At 38.1% G+C, this 20,135-nt stretch overlaps 1 protein-coding gene across 1 annotated transcript in view; it reads left to right on the top strand.

The window, feature by feature from the left end:
* Positions 1-20,135, top strand: part of LAMA2 (laminin subunit alpha 2) — a 621,727-nt gene that overhangs the window by 585,567 nt on the left and 16,025 nt on the right. Inside the window, exons 54-58 of the mRNA XM_024122539.3 lie at positions 773-893; positions 3,487-3,663; positions 7,291-7,439; positions 12,077-12,253; positions 12,503-12,671. Coding sequence (XP_023978307.1) covers positions 773-893; positions 3,487-3,663; positions 7,291-7,439; positions 12,077-12,253; positions 12,503-12,671 — 793 coding nt within the window. The remainder of the gene's footprint in view (positions 1-772; positions 894-3,486; positions 3,664-7,290; positions 7,440-12,076; positions 12,254-12,502; positions 12,672-20,135) is intronic.

The raw sequence follows: 20,135 nt of genomic DNA, 5'->3' as shown, positions 1-20,135 counted from the left end.
TCAATCTGTAAACTTAATCTTAAAGTATCTTTTTTTTCAGACTATGTAATCCAAAAGAATGTTTCTCAGGTTTTATTGGAATTAAAATCTTTAAAGAGAAATATGACATTATCTTATTCTTCAGCTAACCACCCCCCAAAAAACAGTCTCAATGAAAATATTATCTTTTCAAAATCAATGTTTCCAGATATTTTTTAAATTTTGAGCAAGATTTTATTTAACTTTGTCGGTATGTAGTTTGATTATGCCGTCCCGTACAAGTTCTGCCCTTTGTTGGAAGAAAAGAAACACATTTCATTATGCATATGAAGCACTTCCTAAGAAGTCAGTTAATTCCTGTACCTTGTATTTAAATGCAATAGGTGAGATTATTTTTCTAAAGGAGAGGAAGAAGAACTACATAAAGACTCCTTGTGCAGGATGGTGCTCATATCCACTTATCCACCCAGTAGCTAATGGAAGCATAGTTTGCTGGGTGCGTGTGAGTGTGTGTGCACAGTCTGAGAGACGTGCCTGCCTGTGCAGCAATTTGGGAAGCATGGTTTGCTGAGTGCGTGTGTGCGCGTGTGCACAGTCTGAGAGACGTGCCTGCCTGTGCAGCAATTTGGGAAGCATGGTTTGCTGAGTGCGTGTGTGCGCGTGTGCACAGTCTGAGAGACGTGCCTGCCTGTGCCGCAGTTTGCTCCATATGGCTTTCATCCACTAGGCACACACACTATACCGCCATTGCCCTAATGATATTGCTTTTGTTTTCCATTTAACTTTTCAACAGGCCGGAAGTAAATTTGAAGAAATATTCTGGCTGCCTCAAAGATATTGAAATTTCAAGAACTCCATATAATATACTTAGCAGCCCTGATTATGTTGGTGTTACCAAAGGATGTTCACTGGAGGTTGGTCTCTTCTTAATGACTTCCTAAATACATTCATATCAGATTTCACTTACTTAGGTTGGGTCTATTACAGGGACCAGTCCTTGTTAATATATTTTAAATTCCTATTGACCCTAGTCTTAGCTATGCATAAATGATCAAGCAAGACTGAAGTACTTCTATAAGTTTTCATGATCAACTGAACTTAGGAGAACAGTATTATAGAGACCCCAAATTGTGAACCAGTTTCCCACATGTACAGCACTTCATAGCATGTATTTTTTTTTTTTTTTTTTTTTTTGATCCTCCCATACCGGGGCGCGAACCCGGTTCCCCTGCATCGGCAGGCGGACGCGCAACCACTGCGCCACCAGGGAAGCCCCCATAGCATGTATTTTTAATATTAATCTCTTTTCTGGTTCCTTCTTCCTTTCCCACACTACTTATCTCTTTTCCTCATTTTTGTCATCTATGTTAGATTTAGTTTATCTTCATGTATTTTATATAGCTTTATTAGCAGCCTTACATTATTTTTCTGAAATGTGTTAGGAGTTTACACAAATAGCAAGTAATAGTTTACACCATGATCATTAGTGCATAGAATCTTGTTCACAGCTTAGAAGTCAAACCTCCTTTTCTTTGAAAATGGCACGTAGTGGGAACCATCTACAAAGACTTGGCTGTGACGGGACTGCAAAGTCCCCTGTTATCAGGTATCTTCAGTATCTTTATTGCCAAAGCAGCCCAGAAGCTTCCTGATACCACTTGACTATTTTGCACTGACTCTTCAGTAGAGGCTGACCCACAGGAGAGAGGAACACAGGTCACAGCTCTGCTCTCTTATTATATCTGTAAACAAGATCCAACAGTCATCAGCAAATATTAGTAAAAAGTTTTATGGGAATTCTAAAAGTGATGAGTTTGTTTTAAAAAGAAAATGTTAAATATACTTACAAATTTTTAATTACCCTGATGTGACACCACTATTCATTTTAGCTGCTTCCTCCAATTAAGATTATGTTAAAGCATTGTGATAGGAGATGAAGGGATTTGGGGAAAAAGAAAAAGTAAATCGCCACTGAGCCACGAGGTTAAAGACTGAAACAGAACTTTCAGGGTCTGCACTGTGCCTAGTTACAGTCTCCAAGTTGGAATTAGCCATAGACATCCACCCTGAGAAGCTTGGGAATGAGGAAAAAGGAAGTACATACAGAATCGAATCTCTAAGAATCCATACTAGCCTCTTTTTACTCAGAGTTTTAATCTTCCAAAGCCTAACTCTCATCTATATGCAAAAGATATATACATGAGGATGGAAAACTGTCCAGAAAATGAATAGCCTGTATGTGTGGAAATGATGATTCTGTAAAGGCACTTTTCAATAACTGGGAGTTATTTGCAACTAAAATGTGATGCAGAAAGTTCAATATTTGATAAATATTGAAAAGTCTGCACAGTAGTTTTATTTGAAGTATCCAAAATTCTATGATTTGAAAATTGGAATCAAAAACAGATTATACATTTTTACAACACATTTAACTGGGCCTGAAACACTGTGGAGGAAAATAACCTGCATTAAAGGATCCCTTGTTTTCACGCCAGCCAAATCCAGGACTTTTTAAATGAATGTTTTAAGCACTCTAAATGCCCGACTCCATGGGCGTGCTTAAATAAGTCCTAGCACATTCATACAATGGAATGACCTACTGCTATTAAAAATGATGATGAGATCTGTGTTTACTGACAGAGAGATATCCTCCACATGTGAAGTGAGAAAGAGAAGTGACAAATGAACGTGCCTGTCATGATTCAGTTTAAATATAGACAGGAGGAGAGAGGAAGAGGGCAAGGTGTAAAAGATAAAAGTGAGTGAATGAAAACATGCATGCATGCATGCGTGAATGAATGGATTAGAAAAAGCTATATGCTTCTACACAGCTTTGGAATGGGGGTGATTTTTTACTTTCTCCCTTTTGCACTTTGTTACCATTTAAAATGTTCCTGTTTTAATTTTATTATCAGCAAGGACAATGATACTACTTTCATTCTGAGAAGAAAACTAGACTAAGAAATATTTGGTTTATTTATTTTTAAGATATAGATTGTATCTGATTTTTTTAAAATTCCGCTAGAGTGTCTTTATATACTTGAGAGCAGCGAACATCTTTACCTTGGGCCTCTTCACTGAGGAAGAATGCAGACAGAGACCATGGTCAGACTCAGCTATAAAACATAAGCAGTTAGTTGGTAGATGGTATTCCAGGGATCAATTAGAGAGTTTTCAAGGGAGACTTAGCAAGACAGATTTAAACCAAAAGAAAATGTTACCTGTCAGTGATAATCTTTTATATTTCAAATCAAAAGTTCTAGAATAAAAGCAGAGGCCCAAATTTTTATTTTAACTCAAACTGCTCAGAAAATTCAGTTACAGCTAGAAATAATATTTCTTTGGTTGCTCTTAAGCTCTCCATGTAACTGTGGGGTTTTATGTGTTCTAAAATGACACTGTATTTCATAGTAACGTTGAGTGCATTGAGGAGGGTGAGTGAGATGGAGAAATTAATTTAAATGTTCATTTCTAATGCTTTCTTCCCTTCTTTCCTTTTACCCAAAGAACGTTTACACAGTTAGCTTCCCGAAGCCTGGTTTTGTAGAGCTATCCCCTGTGCCTGTTGATGTAGGAACAGAAATCAACCTGTCCTTCAGCACCAAGAATGAGTCTGGTATTATTCTCTTGGGAAGTGGAGGGACACCAGCGCCACCTAGGAGAAAACGAAGGCAAACTGGACAGGTACCCTCACACCTAGCTAATAATGCATTTTCCCTAATGCTTATATAAAATAATTATTTTATAGAGACTCAGGTGAAGCATTTACAGTTTATAAATTGTTTTTATATTTTTTGATTTGCGTCATTTATTTCCACTATCATCTTCTTAGGACAATTATCTCCACTAGGATTTTCCCGTTGGTCAGTTCTAGGTGCAGACACACCTGTATTTACATTCATATTTCATATGGGTTTTGCATATATAAAGAGAGAAAGCTGAAAATACATTCACATTGTGTTAATCTTCTCTCTAAGTCCAATTTCCTACCAGATCTGTAGATAACCAGATGGAGTCCCTTACATTTAAATTTAAATTTTAATTTTTTTAGGATCAGCTTCCCATTTTCACTAGCTAATGTGATGCAGTCTGTTGGAGCCTAACCTGCTGCACCCTCTCTGGACAGAGAGAAGGCAGAGAATGGACCTGGGCAGGAGAGGGTGAAGAGAACACAACCAACACAGGCATGGACACTAGTGACATTAAAATAAAGCCTACACAGTGTCTGCTTTGTAGGGTTGTGAGCTTTAGTTTTCATACCCCCTAGCCATTTGATTCTGTTAAAAGCTGTCTCTTAGTTGTCCTGATCTAGGCACCATAACTCTTTACCGCATGGATATTCCTCCAATACTTTCAATCACATTTTTAAAGATATACATTTTTCCATTTAATCTCATTTTTCTCAGTGAAAGTGTTCTTAGGAATTACCAGTATGCCATGGCCAAAGCGCAGAGTGCTTTACAAATATAGCCTTAAATATGCATGCATTCTTGTAAATCAGGTTGTGTTGTTTGTGATTATATGTTTTTTAAAATCACTTTTAGCATTTAAAATTTAGTAATGGGTAGTCATATAATAATACTATTTTCTTCCCCCACAAAAAAACACTAAACAAAATATGGTTGACCCTTCAACAACACAAGTTTGAAGTGTACAGGTCCATATATACATGGGTTTTATTCAATAGTAAATACAACAGTACCACACGATCCGAGGTTGGTTGAAACTGAGGATGCAGAATATCTGATACGGAGGAACTGCGTATAAGGAGGGCTGACTATAATTTATACTCAGATTTTTGTGCGGAGGTTCAGCGCCCCGTGTTGTTCAAAGGTCAGCTGTATTGGCAAATAAAATCCAAAGATGCATTACCATGAGTAATTTGCAATATCTCAGGAATACAAAGGTGGCTTGATAATTAGAAAATCTAAAATCATATAATCATTTTGATAAATGCAGAGAAAACTTTTGGTAAAACTCAACGACCATTCCTGATTAAAAACAGTAACAAAAAAAGACTCGGTAAACTAAGAACAGGATGGGGCTTCTTGATAGGAAAACATTATAAACATTTTCTATGAAATCAAGCCCAAGAAAAGATGAATATTATCACTATATCGGTCTTAGCCAACACGATAACAAAAGAACAAGTAAATATAGTACAAGAACGAGTATATAATTTAAGAATAAATATAACAAAACAAATGTAAGACCTATATGGAAAAAATTATAAAACTTATTGAAAAATTACATCAGACTACTTATTAAAGTCAACATGTTAATGGAAAGACTCGGTGTTAAAAATATATCAGTTCTCCACAAAGTGATATGTAGAGTCACCTTCAATGAAAATACCACCTTATCTTTTTGTAAATCAGGACAAGCTAATTCTAAAATTTATATCAAAGATCAAAAGCCCAAGAAACTCCTGAAATAGAAGAATAAGTTGGTGGACTGTCCTAGCAGATATCAGCACATTAGAAGCTAGAGTTTTGAATCATGGGAGTATGGTGTTAATTCATGGATAACTCTGTGTCAGTGGAACAGAATAGAGAACCAAGTATAGATGGAAACAACATTTGGCAATAGGTGGCATTGCACATTAGGGAAAAAGTGGTCGTTTCAGTGAATGATTCTGGGGCAACTGGTTATCCATACAGAAAAAAATGAACTAACTTCTACTTCATGCCAGACAGAAAAATAAATTCCCAATGAATTAAAGCCTTATATATGAAAGGAAAAAAGGTTTAAAAGTTTAGAAGAAAATATAAAAGGATAACCTTTGACCTTAGGGAAGAAAAGGATTTCTTTGGGAAGAAAAGAAACCAAAAAATATTTTTTGAAGAGTAGAGGGAGAAAAAGTGGTATTTTATCTCATTTTTTACTATGCATAAGCTCTGAATAAATATCAAATATAACTGTTCTCTTAAAGCCTTTATCTTTTAATCATAAAAATAAAATTATTTTCTCACTGCTACAAATGATAAGCTAGTTATAATAAGAGGGCCAGATCAAACACTCTGAAATAGGTTTCACTGAAGGATATGTGTTTCCTAGGTCACAGTCAAATAATTAAGCACCAGCCATCGTTTTCAGATTTCTCCTCATCAGAACTAAATAAATGGACTTGAGTCATCAGCTTTCAGGATAGTTCTTAAAATAAAACATGTTCCCATTAAAACAATTAAAATGAGAAAATATTAAGCACTACAGTACAAAGTAAATTAGAAATAACATGTTAATGTTTCAACATTTTCATGATAATGAGTATCTAGTTTTTAAAATCTCATTGTCAATGCTATCTGAAAGAGGAAGCAATGTTAAACAGTTCATGTCTGTTGTAGAATCAATACTGGCTAAATGACGTACTTTATTTTTCAAAGCTACCAGTTTTGATACCCATAGGGTCATTTGTGATTATGTTCTGCTAAAGGGGTTTGAGAACTCAGTCAGCTAAAAAAATTTTAATTGAGTAGATGGCAGTTGCCCCTTTTGATGAATGGCAAGCACTAATCCAGATCCTCTGGCCATTTTGTGGTGGACACGACACGGCACAGACGATTTTGTAAGTTATTGGAGACGTTATGATGTTTGAATGAAACCATCTCCACTCCCTCAGGTGACTCGCAGAGGACCAAGTAATCACGGTGTATCAGGTGCCACCCCCCTGCTCCACAAGAAAGGGAGCAAGCACGGCGTCAGCTTTGGGGAGACAAGGACTGCATTCAAGCTCCCTGGGGTTCATAAACGGATCTCAAAACCATACTGTTTCTATAGTAACAGTGGCAAAAAGAAAGCAGTCCTGTTTGTGGATGAAAATTTGTCTTCCTTCTTTCTAAATGTGGGAGACAAGTTACAGGTTGATAGCAATCTATTCCACCAGCCTGGAGAACGAATTGAAATCTAAACACTCAAAATGCCGTGAGGTTGGGAGTCAGACCTCATTCCCAGAAGCTACCTGTCCGTTTGGGAATACAAGGGAGAGGGATTTTATTGACACTCTTTATTTCCTGATGGGTTTTGTGAGTTAGAAGCCCAGTGCCAGCACAACTGTTCCTTTCAGCATTGCAAATCTGCTTTACAGAGACTGCTATGTTACTATCTCCACTTTCCACATCATCTAACAAGTAAAAATGGTAAATGATTAAAAAGCTATTTCCAGCTGCTTTAAATACTCTTTTTAAGAAAATACTGAGTCTTAACTTCTCAGGTAAGATCTCAGAGCGGATGAATACGCAGTTCTGTCAGGGAACTAAGCTAAGTCATAGATGAGACTCCTCTTTAATCTTCAATGACCATTTGCTATTGCAGGCCTATTATGCGATATTCCTGAGCAAGGGTCGTCTGGAAGTGCATCTCTCCACAGGGGCACGAACAATGAGGAAAATTGCCGTCAAACCAGAGCCGAGTCTGTTTCACGACGGGAGAGAACATTCTGTTCATGTAGAGAGAACTAGAGGGTAACAATAGTCCTAACGACTGACTGTACTGTCATAACTAACGTGAACTCCTGTGCTCGCCTTAGTCCTTTACTGGACCTTTGTGTGTATGGACATATGATGCATTGCAAAACTATCAAGTAGTTTAATTTCATCTTCTTTATATTTCATACTTCGGGAAGCTCATTTCCCTTGACCCTTAGGAGTTTTGTTCTTAACGTTTTTATGCTAGGTGGTTCTCCTCTCCACCTTTGGAAAAACCAAATGCATCTTCTGAAGCGTAGATAAGAAAACTCTCTCCCTCCTCACCTCTCAAATACTCTCTTCTCAAGTAGGGCATGCTCATGGTGAAACGCACAGAACAGCTCAGCTGGAGCCACCAGCCTTTGGCAGCTGCTGTTTCATTCAGGTTCCAAAGCAGTTATGGCAGCTGCTTAAAAATCTGTCACAGATACAGAGCGCGGCCGTGGCTGCAGGACCCACGGAGCACGGTTCTGTGCATGCCTCATCCCCGGCCCTCACCCCCCCCACCCCCCCGCCAAGGTGTGCTGGGTCCCTGTGGGACAGCTCCGTGAGGGAACAGAGTTGAGAGAAGGAAGGGAGAAGGCTGCTGTCCTGCCATCCGTGCACGGAGGCTGCCTTTCTGCAGATCCACCAGAGCACCTGCTTCCCAGCCCTGAGTCAGGGAATTGCTTATTAGTGTTATAAGCTGATTTCTCATTTCTTCAGAATGCTACAGTACTTCATACTTACTTTATTGGGGAAGTCATTTGGGTTTTTTTTTTCATCAAAATGTTGTATGACAGCTCAGAGAGGTAATGAACTTAGAAGAACAATTAGAGAAAAAGAAAACAAAAACCCAGAGACTTCAGACCTCCAGACCCGCAATCCATTTATTAGACTGAAGACATAGAAGAGAACTGGAAATCAAATCTGATGAAACCTCAAAACACAGAGAATACTTTTAAGCACAACAACAGTATGACTGTGTAGCAAAAGTTCAAGTAAGCAGATGTTATTCTGTACTTAAAGACCTCCATTTTCTAATCATCCTCTTGTGCGGATAACAGTTTAAATAAGTAATAAGAATGCCTTGTCTTCTAAGTAAGTGATGAAGCTCTCCTTGGTTCATGTTTTTCTATTACATAGAGCATTAGGTTGTGGGATGAACTGATACTAAGCCTTCTTGCAGAGTATCTTCTAACTGAGATGTTTAGAAACCATGATTAAGACAAATGAGGGATCAATATTTGGACAAACTAAGAATCTTTACTAATCTTATAGGCACATATTGCAGTCATGGTCTCTGAAGAGAAATGCAAACTGAATTTTCTCATTTGAATCTTAGGGAATGCTCTAGAATACTGACTTTACATGTCTTCTAGACTAGATTTCAGGTCCTTTGCCAAATGTTAATCCTTCTCATCGTAGGAAAGACTTTCTAAAGTCTTTAAATTTTAAATAACTTCAAGAAGCAAATGCAGATCTGACAAATAGAGTTGACCAAAAAATCATCCAAATATGATATTTTGTAGAGAAAGAATTCTGACATTCTCAAGTGCATTATGATGTTATGCTAAGGTGTCCTTTTAACAGTTGTCTCTTCAAGAAGGGTATTTTATTATGCCAGCTTCACAGCTGTTGGCCATCAATCCAACCTTTATTTGATTAAGCTCAGTGTATAGTGCATCCCCTGAAAACTGGTCATTCAGTTAATTGGCCATATAAACAAACAGTTTTACTATTCGCTGTTAATTAAAGGATAATGTATTGGACATATTAGTGGGTTGTCACTGCAGTCTGTGGCAAAGCAAGAACTCATTTGCACCATAATGTCTCATTCAGCACTCTGAGGTCAAAAAACAATCATCACCTATCGTTTAGGCCAGCACTTCAATTAACTGATTAACTAGAGATCATTAATGACCCTAAGAACATCTCCCAGAAACATATTTTAATACTTCATATCAACTCTATGGCATGCTCTGTGTCAAATACTAAACAAAGATTATGTCCTTTAGTCATTCTAAATGTGTGTGAGATCTGTATTAATATCCTTTCATCACAGATGAGGATATATTAACTAATTTGCCCAAGATCACATAGCTAGTAAATAACAGAGGCAGGATTTAAACCCAGATATACTTGACTTTAACACCCACATCTGTGCTCACCCGCTGTTTATTCTTACCCTTTTTTGGGACCTCAGAGATTTGTATTACTTCGTGTTGATTATGATACTCCTATTAACTTGGAAATATTTGCTTTCTTCCAACACTATTTAGACCATAAATGTCGATTGTTATTTCTTTTCTTAAAACTCTGGATAAGATGGCAATTTTAATACCATTAATACCACCTCATAAAATCAATAGATTTTTACCGAATAGAGAGGCAAACTTTTCAATATTACTCTTGCCCTTTTCTCTCCCTCTCTGCCTCTCTTTACCGGTCCTCCCACATTCTCCCTCCTTTTCTACCCCTCTCTCTGCAAAAATTTCACTCCCTTCACTTTGGTATCTAATTTCCTAGTACTCCAGTGACCTCTGCCTTTTAAAACTGCTTGGCCCTCTGATCTCCCACCCGGAGTCCACCTCAGTGGCCAGTAGTTCTAACTGGACGAAAACAGTAAACCCTAAGAGCCTGGAGTAGACGTTTGGGCAAGTAGGTATTCTCCTACGTGAAAGCATTCTTCACACAGGTACAGAATTAGGCTAAAGACCACAAAGTTGTAGCAAATATTTCAGGAGTAATTTGAGGTTTCCAGAAAGGGATCATGGTTTGGACACTGCAACCTAAATATTTCTTTCTTACCATCAATTTAAAAAATTTCAGATTTTGTTTCTCATGTAAATTGCAAATATCAGGGCACTTCTCCTAATATCTTTTTACCATGTATGCAATTCATTTGGTGGTGGTTTGAAAAAATCTTAGATCAATATTCCATACAAATAAATAGAATTTAAGTAATAAAATATTTAATTATAAAACTTCAAGAATCAACTATTGAAATTTTAAGGAAATTCAGCTGACCTATCACAATACTAATAGTAATGTAATGATTCTTATAATGCTTTTTGCACATAGTAGGTCCACAGTAAAGAGTTTTTGAATAAATACTTTTTAAAAAGGAAATGCACCAGAATCAGAGAGGACATGTAGGTAATATCCCTATTTACAAAGAACTAAATAAAGGACCTAGATTTGATGCTCCTAGGATGTAAAATACAAACTGGATTCAGCTATAGTCTTCTAGCAATGCCCTTATTAAGTAATACAGACTCAGCACAATGCCTTAGTTAATGCTTTCCGTGGTTCGAAATAGGTGTTCTTATCCTCATTTTATAAATGAATGAAATGAGACCGAGCAAGATTAAATAACTGGCCCAAGGTCACACAGCTAGTAAGCTTCCATACTAGTGCTTAATTCCAGTCTGTTCCTTCTGAAAGCTCAGGCTCATTCTACATCTCCACCCTATGATCCAGTAAGAAAGGACCATTGCTATGGTCCTTGGCCCAGAGTCTGGCAAAACATCAATGTATCATTTCCCCTATTTTGCCTTTGAAACTAAACCCAACCTGCTCCTCTACACCTCCTGAATAATGACATTTTGAGCCACAACAATATCTATTCTTTGTCTTATGCTCTTACATTTGAATTGTCCCAAAGTGGGCCAGTTGTTCAGTGCCATTTCAGAGCATCTTTGCCCTAGTTTATTGTTTCTAATTCTACATGTGGTTTTTCTTCTTTCTAAAATCAAGTAAAATGGCATTTTAGAACTGAGTTTTCCACCTAAGTACTTAGGGTTTTCTCCCCAGTTGTGAAATAAGTTTTCAGTAATCCATTCATGATCCTCGGGCTATTGACTAACACTTATGACTAAGAGCCCCATGCTGACTATCGGGACTAAAGTTTAAAACCTGCTTCTAGAACAAAAGAGAAAATGCCTTTGGTCATTTTCATCAGCAGAATTCTTTGTCTCCTGATTCTTTGCCCCAGGATCCACAGAGTGAATAAGTAGCCTGAGGTGCTCAGTTAGTAATGTGTGAGTTATCTCTCATAAGCAAATTAGGGAAATTAATGAAACAGCCCCTAAGGAAAATCATTGCCGAGAACAGTTAGCATGGTTTTCTGGCCTGCCTCTTCTATTCAAAAGCCAGCAGCTACATTCTTTATAAAACATCCTGTAAGCGTTTGCTGTTGATTCCTGCAATCTAAGCTCTCAGGAGTACAGTTTGTTCCCTAGCAAGAAGATAAGGGCCCGCACAAAGCAAGAAATAAAGAGCTAAACAAAACATGACCCCATTCTGTGCTAAACCGATGGAGCCTCCTGCGATTAGACATTACTACCCCTTACAGAAGCCTGTGCTCCACAGGCTCACGTGTAAGGCCGTTGTTGTCAACCACCACCAGAGGCTAGTGTTGCAGCTGTACCACTGCCTTGTTTCCGGAAACTCTCAAGGAGAGTTTACAAGGGAGGCAGATGGACAAGATCCTGAGAAACTACTGTTTGCTTAGTGTCGAATCCCTAATCGTCAAACTTGGCTCTCTTAAAAGCTTCAGGAAGGAGGGGTGCGGGGTGGCAGGAAAGAGTTGGATTTCCGGTGGTGTTGGACCTTGTGTGTTTTATACTTGTTTATTTTCAATGTTTTATCAGCATCTTTACTGTTCAAGTTGATGAAGACAGAAGGCATGTGCAAAATCTGACAGTAGAACAGGCGATAGAAGTTAAAAAGCTTTTCGTCGGGGGTGCTCCTCCTGAATTTCAACCTTCCCCACTCAGAAATATTCCTCCTTTTGAAGGCTGTATATGGAACCTTGTTATAAACTCTGTGTAAGTGAATCTCCTTGTTACTAATTTTTTTTTTTTTTTTTTTTGGTATGAGCATCACTGTTGTGTCTACACTATCCAAAACCATAGGGGGAAGGAAGGAAACGGTGAAGATCTTCAAGTTAGATTTTTTTTTTTTTTTAATTGCACTGATGACCTTTAAAATGGGAAGGGGGAAATTTGATGTCATGGTAAGGAAGCAGGACAATGAAAAATAGGAGAAAGTATTGAATTTTAATTATATTCCCTTAGCCCTATGGACTTTGCACAGCCTGTATCCTTCAAAAATGCAGACATCGGTCGCTGTGCCCATCAGAAACCACCTGAGGATGAAGATGGAGCAGTTCCAGCTGGAACAGTTATCCAGCCAGAGCCAGTTCCCACCCCAGCCGTACCTGCACCCACCCCAGTTCTGGCACATGTAAGTGTTTATATCCCATTGCTTTCTCATTTTAACCCTGTGTTTCTAGTCATTTTCAGAATAAAGGTTATTCAGGATATCTAGTATACTCTACTGCTAGAATTAGAGGAAGGGTCACCTGTCTATGAAAACCTTTTCTCCTTACATCTTCCTTGGATTACTTTCTTTTATATACCTGTTCTCCTTTAATTTTCCTGTTTATAAAATGGCATGTGTTTTCAGTTGAAAAGTTAGCACAGAAATGTCTACAGAATCAAGAATAAAACCCACCTACCATAGCACCACACAGAGGCAGCCATATTGATTTTCAGCCCCTTTTATTTGCATTTTGCATAGTAGATCGCATATCATGCAATTTGGTATTCTGTTTTTTAAAACCAGTAATACATAATTAAAATTGTTTCTAAACATCATGCAAATGTGCATGTCTAATACGATTACATGTGTATGTGTATATGTGTTTGTGTGACAGAGAGACACACACAAAATATTTCATAGCATGGGAGGTAGTATATCCTTGATTAGAGCATGGGTTCCAGAGTCAGCCTGCCTGGGTTCAAATCCCAGCACTCTAACCTACCATCTGTATGAATGTGGGAAAGCTACTTGGCTATTCTAATTCCCCTCAGTTTCCTCATCTGTACAATGAGTATACTAACAACACATATATCAAAGAGTCATTATGAGGATTTAAAAAATGTTTGTTAAACCCCTAGCATATACTAAGCATGTAATAAATAGCATAATTACTATACAGTAATGATCATAATGACTGCTTTTTAACAATTTCCATTCAATATTATTGTAAGTTTCCTAACAGCTGTGTAAAATATATACCTATATACCATCATCCCATTTTTAGTTGAGTTAATAAGAATTAGCTAGCCTAAGTAATATACCCAGACACAGCCAGTAAGTGACAGGTTAGGAATTTTGATCCAGTGGGTCTGATTATACACTCTGGTTCCTTATCACTGCAACACTTTGTGAAGCCAAATAATCATCTTTTAGGAAAACTGGCCATTTATTCCAAGCATCATTTCCTCCTCTGTAAAATGTGGATATTATACCTACCTTGCCTGCCGATGGGATTATTGTAAGAATCAAATGAGGTAATATATGTGGAAGTTCTTTGAAAAGTGAAAGAAGCACACACACATAGATACTCTGAGGAATCCCTGCATTTACTGAGTAACTATATAGTATGTGTCCAGTATTTTGACGGGCACTGTATATCCATTATTTCATTTGATTCTCACAAGCTATGGTTTTATTTATGTTTATTTATATCATTGGAAGTATTATTAGCCCCAGTTCACAGAAGAAAATACCTACAATCACACAGCACAGCTAGCAAGTGAAAGGCTGTCAGTCATGTGGGGATTAGTTCAAGGAGTTGATTTTCTCCTAAGACCTCACTGAGATCTGCCACATGGATTTTAGAATGTTTCCTTGGCTCTTAATGTGGCCTTATGCTCGATTTCCCCCAGCAAAGGGAAGGCTAATGATCCTCCCTCCCTTCTGCCTCATGTACTGTTCTCTAGACTGTTATCCCTCATGTCTGTTCCCTGGACTCAGGAAAGTGTTTTCAACTGAAGAATTTAAAAACACCATGGTTAAAATAAATGTTTTTGACCTTGGATCCAAATGTCCCTTTGGATTCTATAAAAAAGTGGATCCTAAATTCTGAGCAACTGACTAAGAATTATAAATTGTAATTAGCAGAAGCCCTAGAGACCAGCTGGTCCAATCGCCATCTTAATACATGAATCTTTTTATATGATACTTGATGTGGACTTACAGCCTTTGCTTGAACATTCCATTGACAAGGATTTTCCAGTGTTATGATGAGGCAGGCTCTAGTTGTTAGAAAGCCATTGGTTATAATGAAGTAAAACTGTATCCCTATAACCTCTACGTAATGATTGTGTTTCTGTAGCCAAACACATTATAGCTTCTCTAACACCCCTTCAAGCATTTGAAAACAGCTAAGTGTTCTCCTTTCCCAGGCTGAATATTCCATTATCTCAAGCATTCTTCTTAATTCTTAATGTCTAATTCCCATATCCACACTGATAATATTCTTACATTTGAAATATCTCTTTCAAAATATGGCACCTAGAATAGACCATACTACTCAAAATGGAGTGCTCAGTTCAGAGAACAGCAGAGTTCCTCCTTTCACTGGTCTGTCATCATATTCTACTAATACACCTAGAATACATATCCTAGAATACATATTCTACTAAAACATTAAATGTTTTAATGTTTTACACGGATGGATCATGCCATTAGTTCATCATTAGGTACCATATTCGGTCAACCAAAACCTTGAGGGCCTTTGTACCACTTGAACTTCTCTTGAATCAGGTCCCTCAGCCAGTCCACGTTGAATTGGTCTGGTTTATTGGTGAATAACACTGCTGGTCCTCAGTGATCACCTTTCTTTTCTTAGTTGTGTTTCTAAAACACAAACTCTGTTTTATAGGAGGTCTCAAGCATATCCTTCTGTGGTTTCTAGAGATCTCATTTTTTCCCTTTTTCTGAAAACAAAGGTACTTTCCCATCTGGACTGGAGACTTTAACTCATTTAAGTTTTCTTATAACCTTCTGTCTTACTCCAGTTTCCATTTTCTCTCAGCAGTATACGTTTTAACTTCTCCAAAAAAGAGCTTTCCACTTATTAGATAAGACAAAAGCAAAAGAGAGGTTGAGTAGCAGTCCTGTGCATTGGTACAGAAAGACTCATAGAACATCAGATCTTGCCCATTATAATTATTTATGACTATGTGGTCAAAATGACATATTTTAGAATTTTTCATCTCCATTGGGCTGTACTGTATATTCAGGGTTTCAGATCATGAAACCATACATATCTCCTCTTTTAATCTGATTTCTTTCCCTTATCTTCATTCTTTATTTTGTGTGTGTGTGTGTGTGTGTGTGTGTGTGTGTGTGTGTGTGGAGAGAAGTGTCGGCTTTTTAAAGGCTACTTAAAGGTTTGACAATTTATTTCATGACAAATATTTATTAAAAAGGCTACTAAATGCAAAGATGAATAAGACATTTATGACATTTTATGACAAATATTTATTAAGAGCCTACCAGAGAAAGAGAAACTGAGAGACATATTTGAGAAAGTAGACATTAACATAAATAACACAGTAAGCAAATATGTGTAGAGGTCAGTCAGGATAAATGCCAATATGGGCTGCAAACACAACCTGCTAGCTTCCAAGACTGACAATTAGAAGCATGGCAGGGGACACCGTTAAACTCCATCCAAACAAAATGGGTAGTGGTACCTAGAAGTGTGAAAACAGGTCCATAAAATGCAAATTTTAATATGCCACCATACTCTTATACTTACAATCTTTCAATTGAAACAATATAAAATGAGGACGACGTACTTATGACATTATGTTAAGTGGGGAAAACAGTTTATAAAACTCTGTATACTGCATAATCATGTCTATATCAATAGCGAGAAAAATGCATAAGAAAAACCTTTCCAAGAAATGCATCAGATGCTAACAGCAGAGGTATATGGTCCAGAGATGATTTTCATCATTTCAAAAAACATTCTTAAATGTGTTTTGCTTTCAGAAATGTTTAAAAAGATCAATTAAAAGCAGCGGTCTTTCAACCTTAATTCCTCCACAACTTGTAGTTATATAGCTGATTTCTTCACTGAGGAAGAGGGACATGGTGCGTGATCCCCTCTCAGCTCCTTTGCCTTGAGAGTCACTGAGGAAATAAACTGGGTCTTTCATCCAAGTTATCCACGATACGGGCCTGCCTGCCTGTCTTGGTATATAACCCACCTACCTTTACTCAGTGAACTCAGGGGGGCTCACTGAATAACTTACTGTCCTCTCTAAATGTAAGTAAACTCATTGAAAAATGAGGATAATATCTACCCCGAGGATTATCATGGACTAAATTATACACTGTGTGCAAAGCACCCAGCACCATGCCTGGCTCACAGTAACACTCCATCATTCTTCTAAGGGAACTAGATAGTTTAACCTTTCACACTGTTAGGGTGAGATCAAGTGCTAGGAAACGGAGGGTGAGCATTCCTTTTTAAACAAACTCCAACACGATATGGTTATTGTCTCTCAAGTCTCCTATCATTTTCAATTCTCACCATTTTCTTTTCTTTTTTTAAAATCAGAATTCAGAATTTTAAGAGTTAAGACTTACACATTAATTCCATATTAATGTGTTTCTTACTTGTTCTAGCACAGTTGACAGAAACCCTCTCCTATTCTCAGTTCCTTTTCTTCCTTACGCCATCGCACCCCTCCCCACCAGCAACTTACAGCAACAGGACGACATTCACTGTCCTCCAGGGCAATTTAAGAGTATCTTGAGAAAGCCCTGCCCTGTGAAATGGATTATGTCTAGCCTATTATTAACACATGCCAGAACATCATAGATCAGAGAGCATATTTTATGCGTATTATCTCATTTGATAGTATGGTAGCCTGTCTTCTCTTTATACTTTTATTCTTCAGCCCATTTAGAGCTGGATAAAACATTTCTACATGTTATATTTGTGGCTGTTTCTCGTGGAGGACTGGAGGGATTAAGAGTGTGGACTTCTAGTATTACAGAAAATTGTCAAAATGTGACAGGTTCTCAGCAGGTACACACGGCATTTATACCAAGTCTTTACTACCAGCATGGCCTGTGTGGATTTGTATACAGTAAGCTGGCTGCATGTTTTTTGGGGTTTTTTTACTTGAAGTTTATTGGAAAGTTGAACTTTGAACTTCACATTTTAAAACGTGAATAACTAAGAAGAGCAGCATAAACAGCCGTGAAGAGTCCCTGTGCTGTTTGGGGCTCTTGGGGAGTTGTTGGGGGAAAGAAGTGAGCAGAGAAGGAAAGAAGAGAGCAAAAGGAAAGCTCTTCCTCCAGCAGACTGAATGCTGTGATTTTAAAAGCTAAGTACAGTCCCGGCCAAAGGATAAATCAATTGGATACTGATATGTATTTAAAGGGGAAACATACATTTTCCATACTGCAAAGAATTACTGTTCAGGCATTAGTGTGTAAATAGTGTCTCAAATGCCCACTACTTAGCAAAAAAGCTTATGTGCAGGGAGTTAACATAACTCCGTTTCTCAGTAAACAGCTTGAATAGGGATTTTGTATTTCAGAATATTAAAGTCAGTGCCGTAAAAAGTATCTTCCGCTTAGTATTCATGCCGAAAGAAGAGCATCACAAAGAAAGAGGCACCCAACTTCGCAGATGTCATTTTAGCCCACATTTGTTAGAGGATCTTTGACTCATGAAAGAAGAAAATGATGCTATTTAAAATTAATTTTGTAGTGAAGTATAGTTGAGTTACAGTATTACATTATTTTCAGGTGTACAGCATAGTGAACCAGTATTTTTGCAGATTATACTCCAATGATGCAATTTTTATATCATTCATCATTTGGTGCTTTCAAGAACAGAGATGCCAGTTTTGATCAATGCAACTGAAGTCTCTACTCTGCACCAATCTAGAGTCAAGGAAGGCTTATCCACCAATCATATGCCATCCTGAATCCAATAACTCATTTCCAAATGTCAGCCAACAATCAGCAGTCGGAAATGACCATGCTTTATTCTGATCTGAAGTTAATTAACAATATGAAGGTGAAAATGTTAAGCTCCATTACTAACCTGTGGCTCTATCCACTTGCCTAAACATAGCTATGGGCAGCATGGCTTCCTTCAGAATCCTCTCCAGCTGTGTCCTTGTTCTCACCAACAGGTGCAGGGCCACATTTAGACTCCCCTCCCAAGTCTTGTCTGCCCACATCTTGTCACCTGCCAAGCAGAGACAAATAAGGAGCAAGCACATCCTGTCCTCTCCTATTTTCCCCCATATGTACTTTAAAGAGTCCCCACAAGGTGGCAGGATTGTAACATGCTGAGATTGATGAGCCACTGCTATTTGTATTCTTGTTTTAACACATTTCAGAGATCAGTGTTTCCAAAATAACACAGGTCATGTATCCCATCCATAAAGACGATGCCTCCCCTCGAGCTCACACTGGCTTGGAGGAGGACGATTCATCTTTCAACAGCCATTCTTTAAAGGTTCCTTAAAATTACCTCATTAGAAGACCCTTCCTCTTAGCTTAGATTTCTATGGGAAGCAGGGTTGAAAATGTCCTTAATGACAAGATCATTTTATTCTCGTGCAAACCTTGGGGCATTTTCTATTCCATCTCACATGGTCCCTCTTTAAAATGCTATTCGAAGGAAAGAGCTGCTTGAGTGGCCAGGTGAGGAGCTCCACCCTCTGAGGGGTGTGAGGGACGAGGAAGAGGAGGCACAAGAGGCAAACCTGCTGGGAATGTCGGGCCTGGTTTCAGATCCACCCGTGGGAAAGTGATGCAAAGCAGACACTACCTCCCGCCTCCCCTTAACCAAGTGAGAGGAGACATCTAGGCTCGCACCAAAAACATTACCAGATTAGAGATTGTTGGAGAATTCTCTTCCCATTTAAATCCTAAAGTAGACACACAGAAAATCCTCTACACTGGAACCTCTCTGTCCTCTTTCAACTGCCAGTTTTATAAAGGAAGATGATAGTTTATTTAAACTGTTTCCATAATATCCATCCCATTGCAAATTGATGACAGTAAATGTCAACTCGGATGTCCTTAAAGAACAATGAACTTACATAACGGCTTTATACTTTGAGTTTACCTAATAGAGTGATGCACTTGTTATCACTCTCTTCTATAAAACTGGCCAATCTGAGAACACAGTTTTATTAGCCACTGTTTCCACCTGCTTCTCAGGATCCACCTGTTGTAAAAGTGAAGCAGAAGCCTCTCCGGGTAACACTGCTCTTCCTAAATTTCAAGTGGGTGTACTATGTAATGCTTCTAAACAGAACCCTTACAAAGTCAAAGGTTTTTCTAAAACAATGTAAGCAGGGCCTTTTTCATCTAGAAAAATCTGATAACATGTAGCAGAGCTGCTCAGCTCAAGACCAGTGTTGGAAATCACGTGTCCAGTCGACCAGCAAGCCAGGTTAGCATGGTGTTCAGGCCACAATGCCCCAAACATGTAAAGACAAAAGGTCTCCACGACAAATAGCTGCTACCAATAAAAGACCTACTCTTTACAATAGCCACTTTGATAATTTTAAAAATTACATTAGAAAAGTTGTTTTATATTAACATATATATGTAGCCACTAGACAATGTTAACAATAACACGGAAATAACCTGCTGGTGGTTTCCTTTTAGGCTACACATTATAGTTCCCTAATTCCTCCACATCCAGTGACCTTTTCAATCCCTCAGTTTTCGGAGCAGAGGGTTTAGAGATATTTTAGCTAAATTCTGCCCCTGATGGACTCCCAGCAGGTTGGATTCTCTTCGAGATTTCTGAGGAGGACTGCAGGCTACTTACGTGTGTTGTGATGGTCCTCTCTACAGGAAATATTG

The sequence above is a fragment of the Physeter macrocephalus genome, chromosome 10 (assembly GCF_002837175.3).
Source record: "Physeter macrocephalus isolate SW-GA chromosome 10, ASM283717v5, whole genome shotgun sequence".
Lineage (NCBI taxonomy): Eukaryota > Metazoa > Chordata > Mammalia > Artiodactyla > Physeteridae > Physeter > Physeter macrocephalus.
Note: the sequence above shows the minus strand (reverse complement) of the source record. Positions and strands in the feature narration are given on the sequence as shown.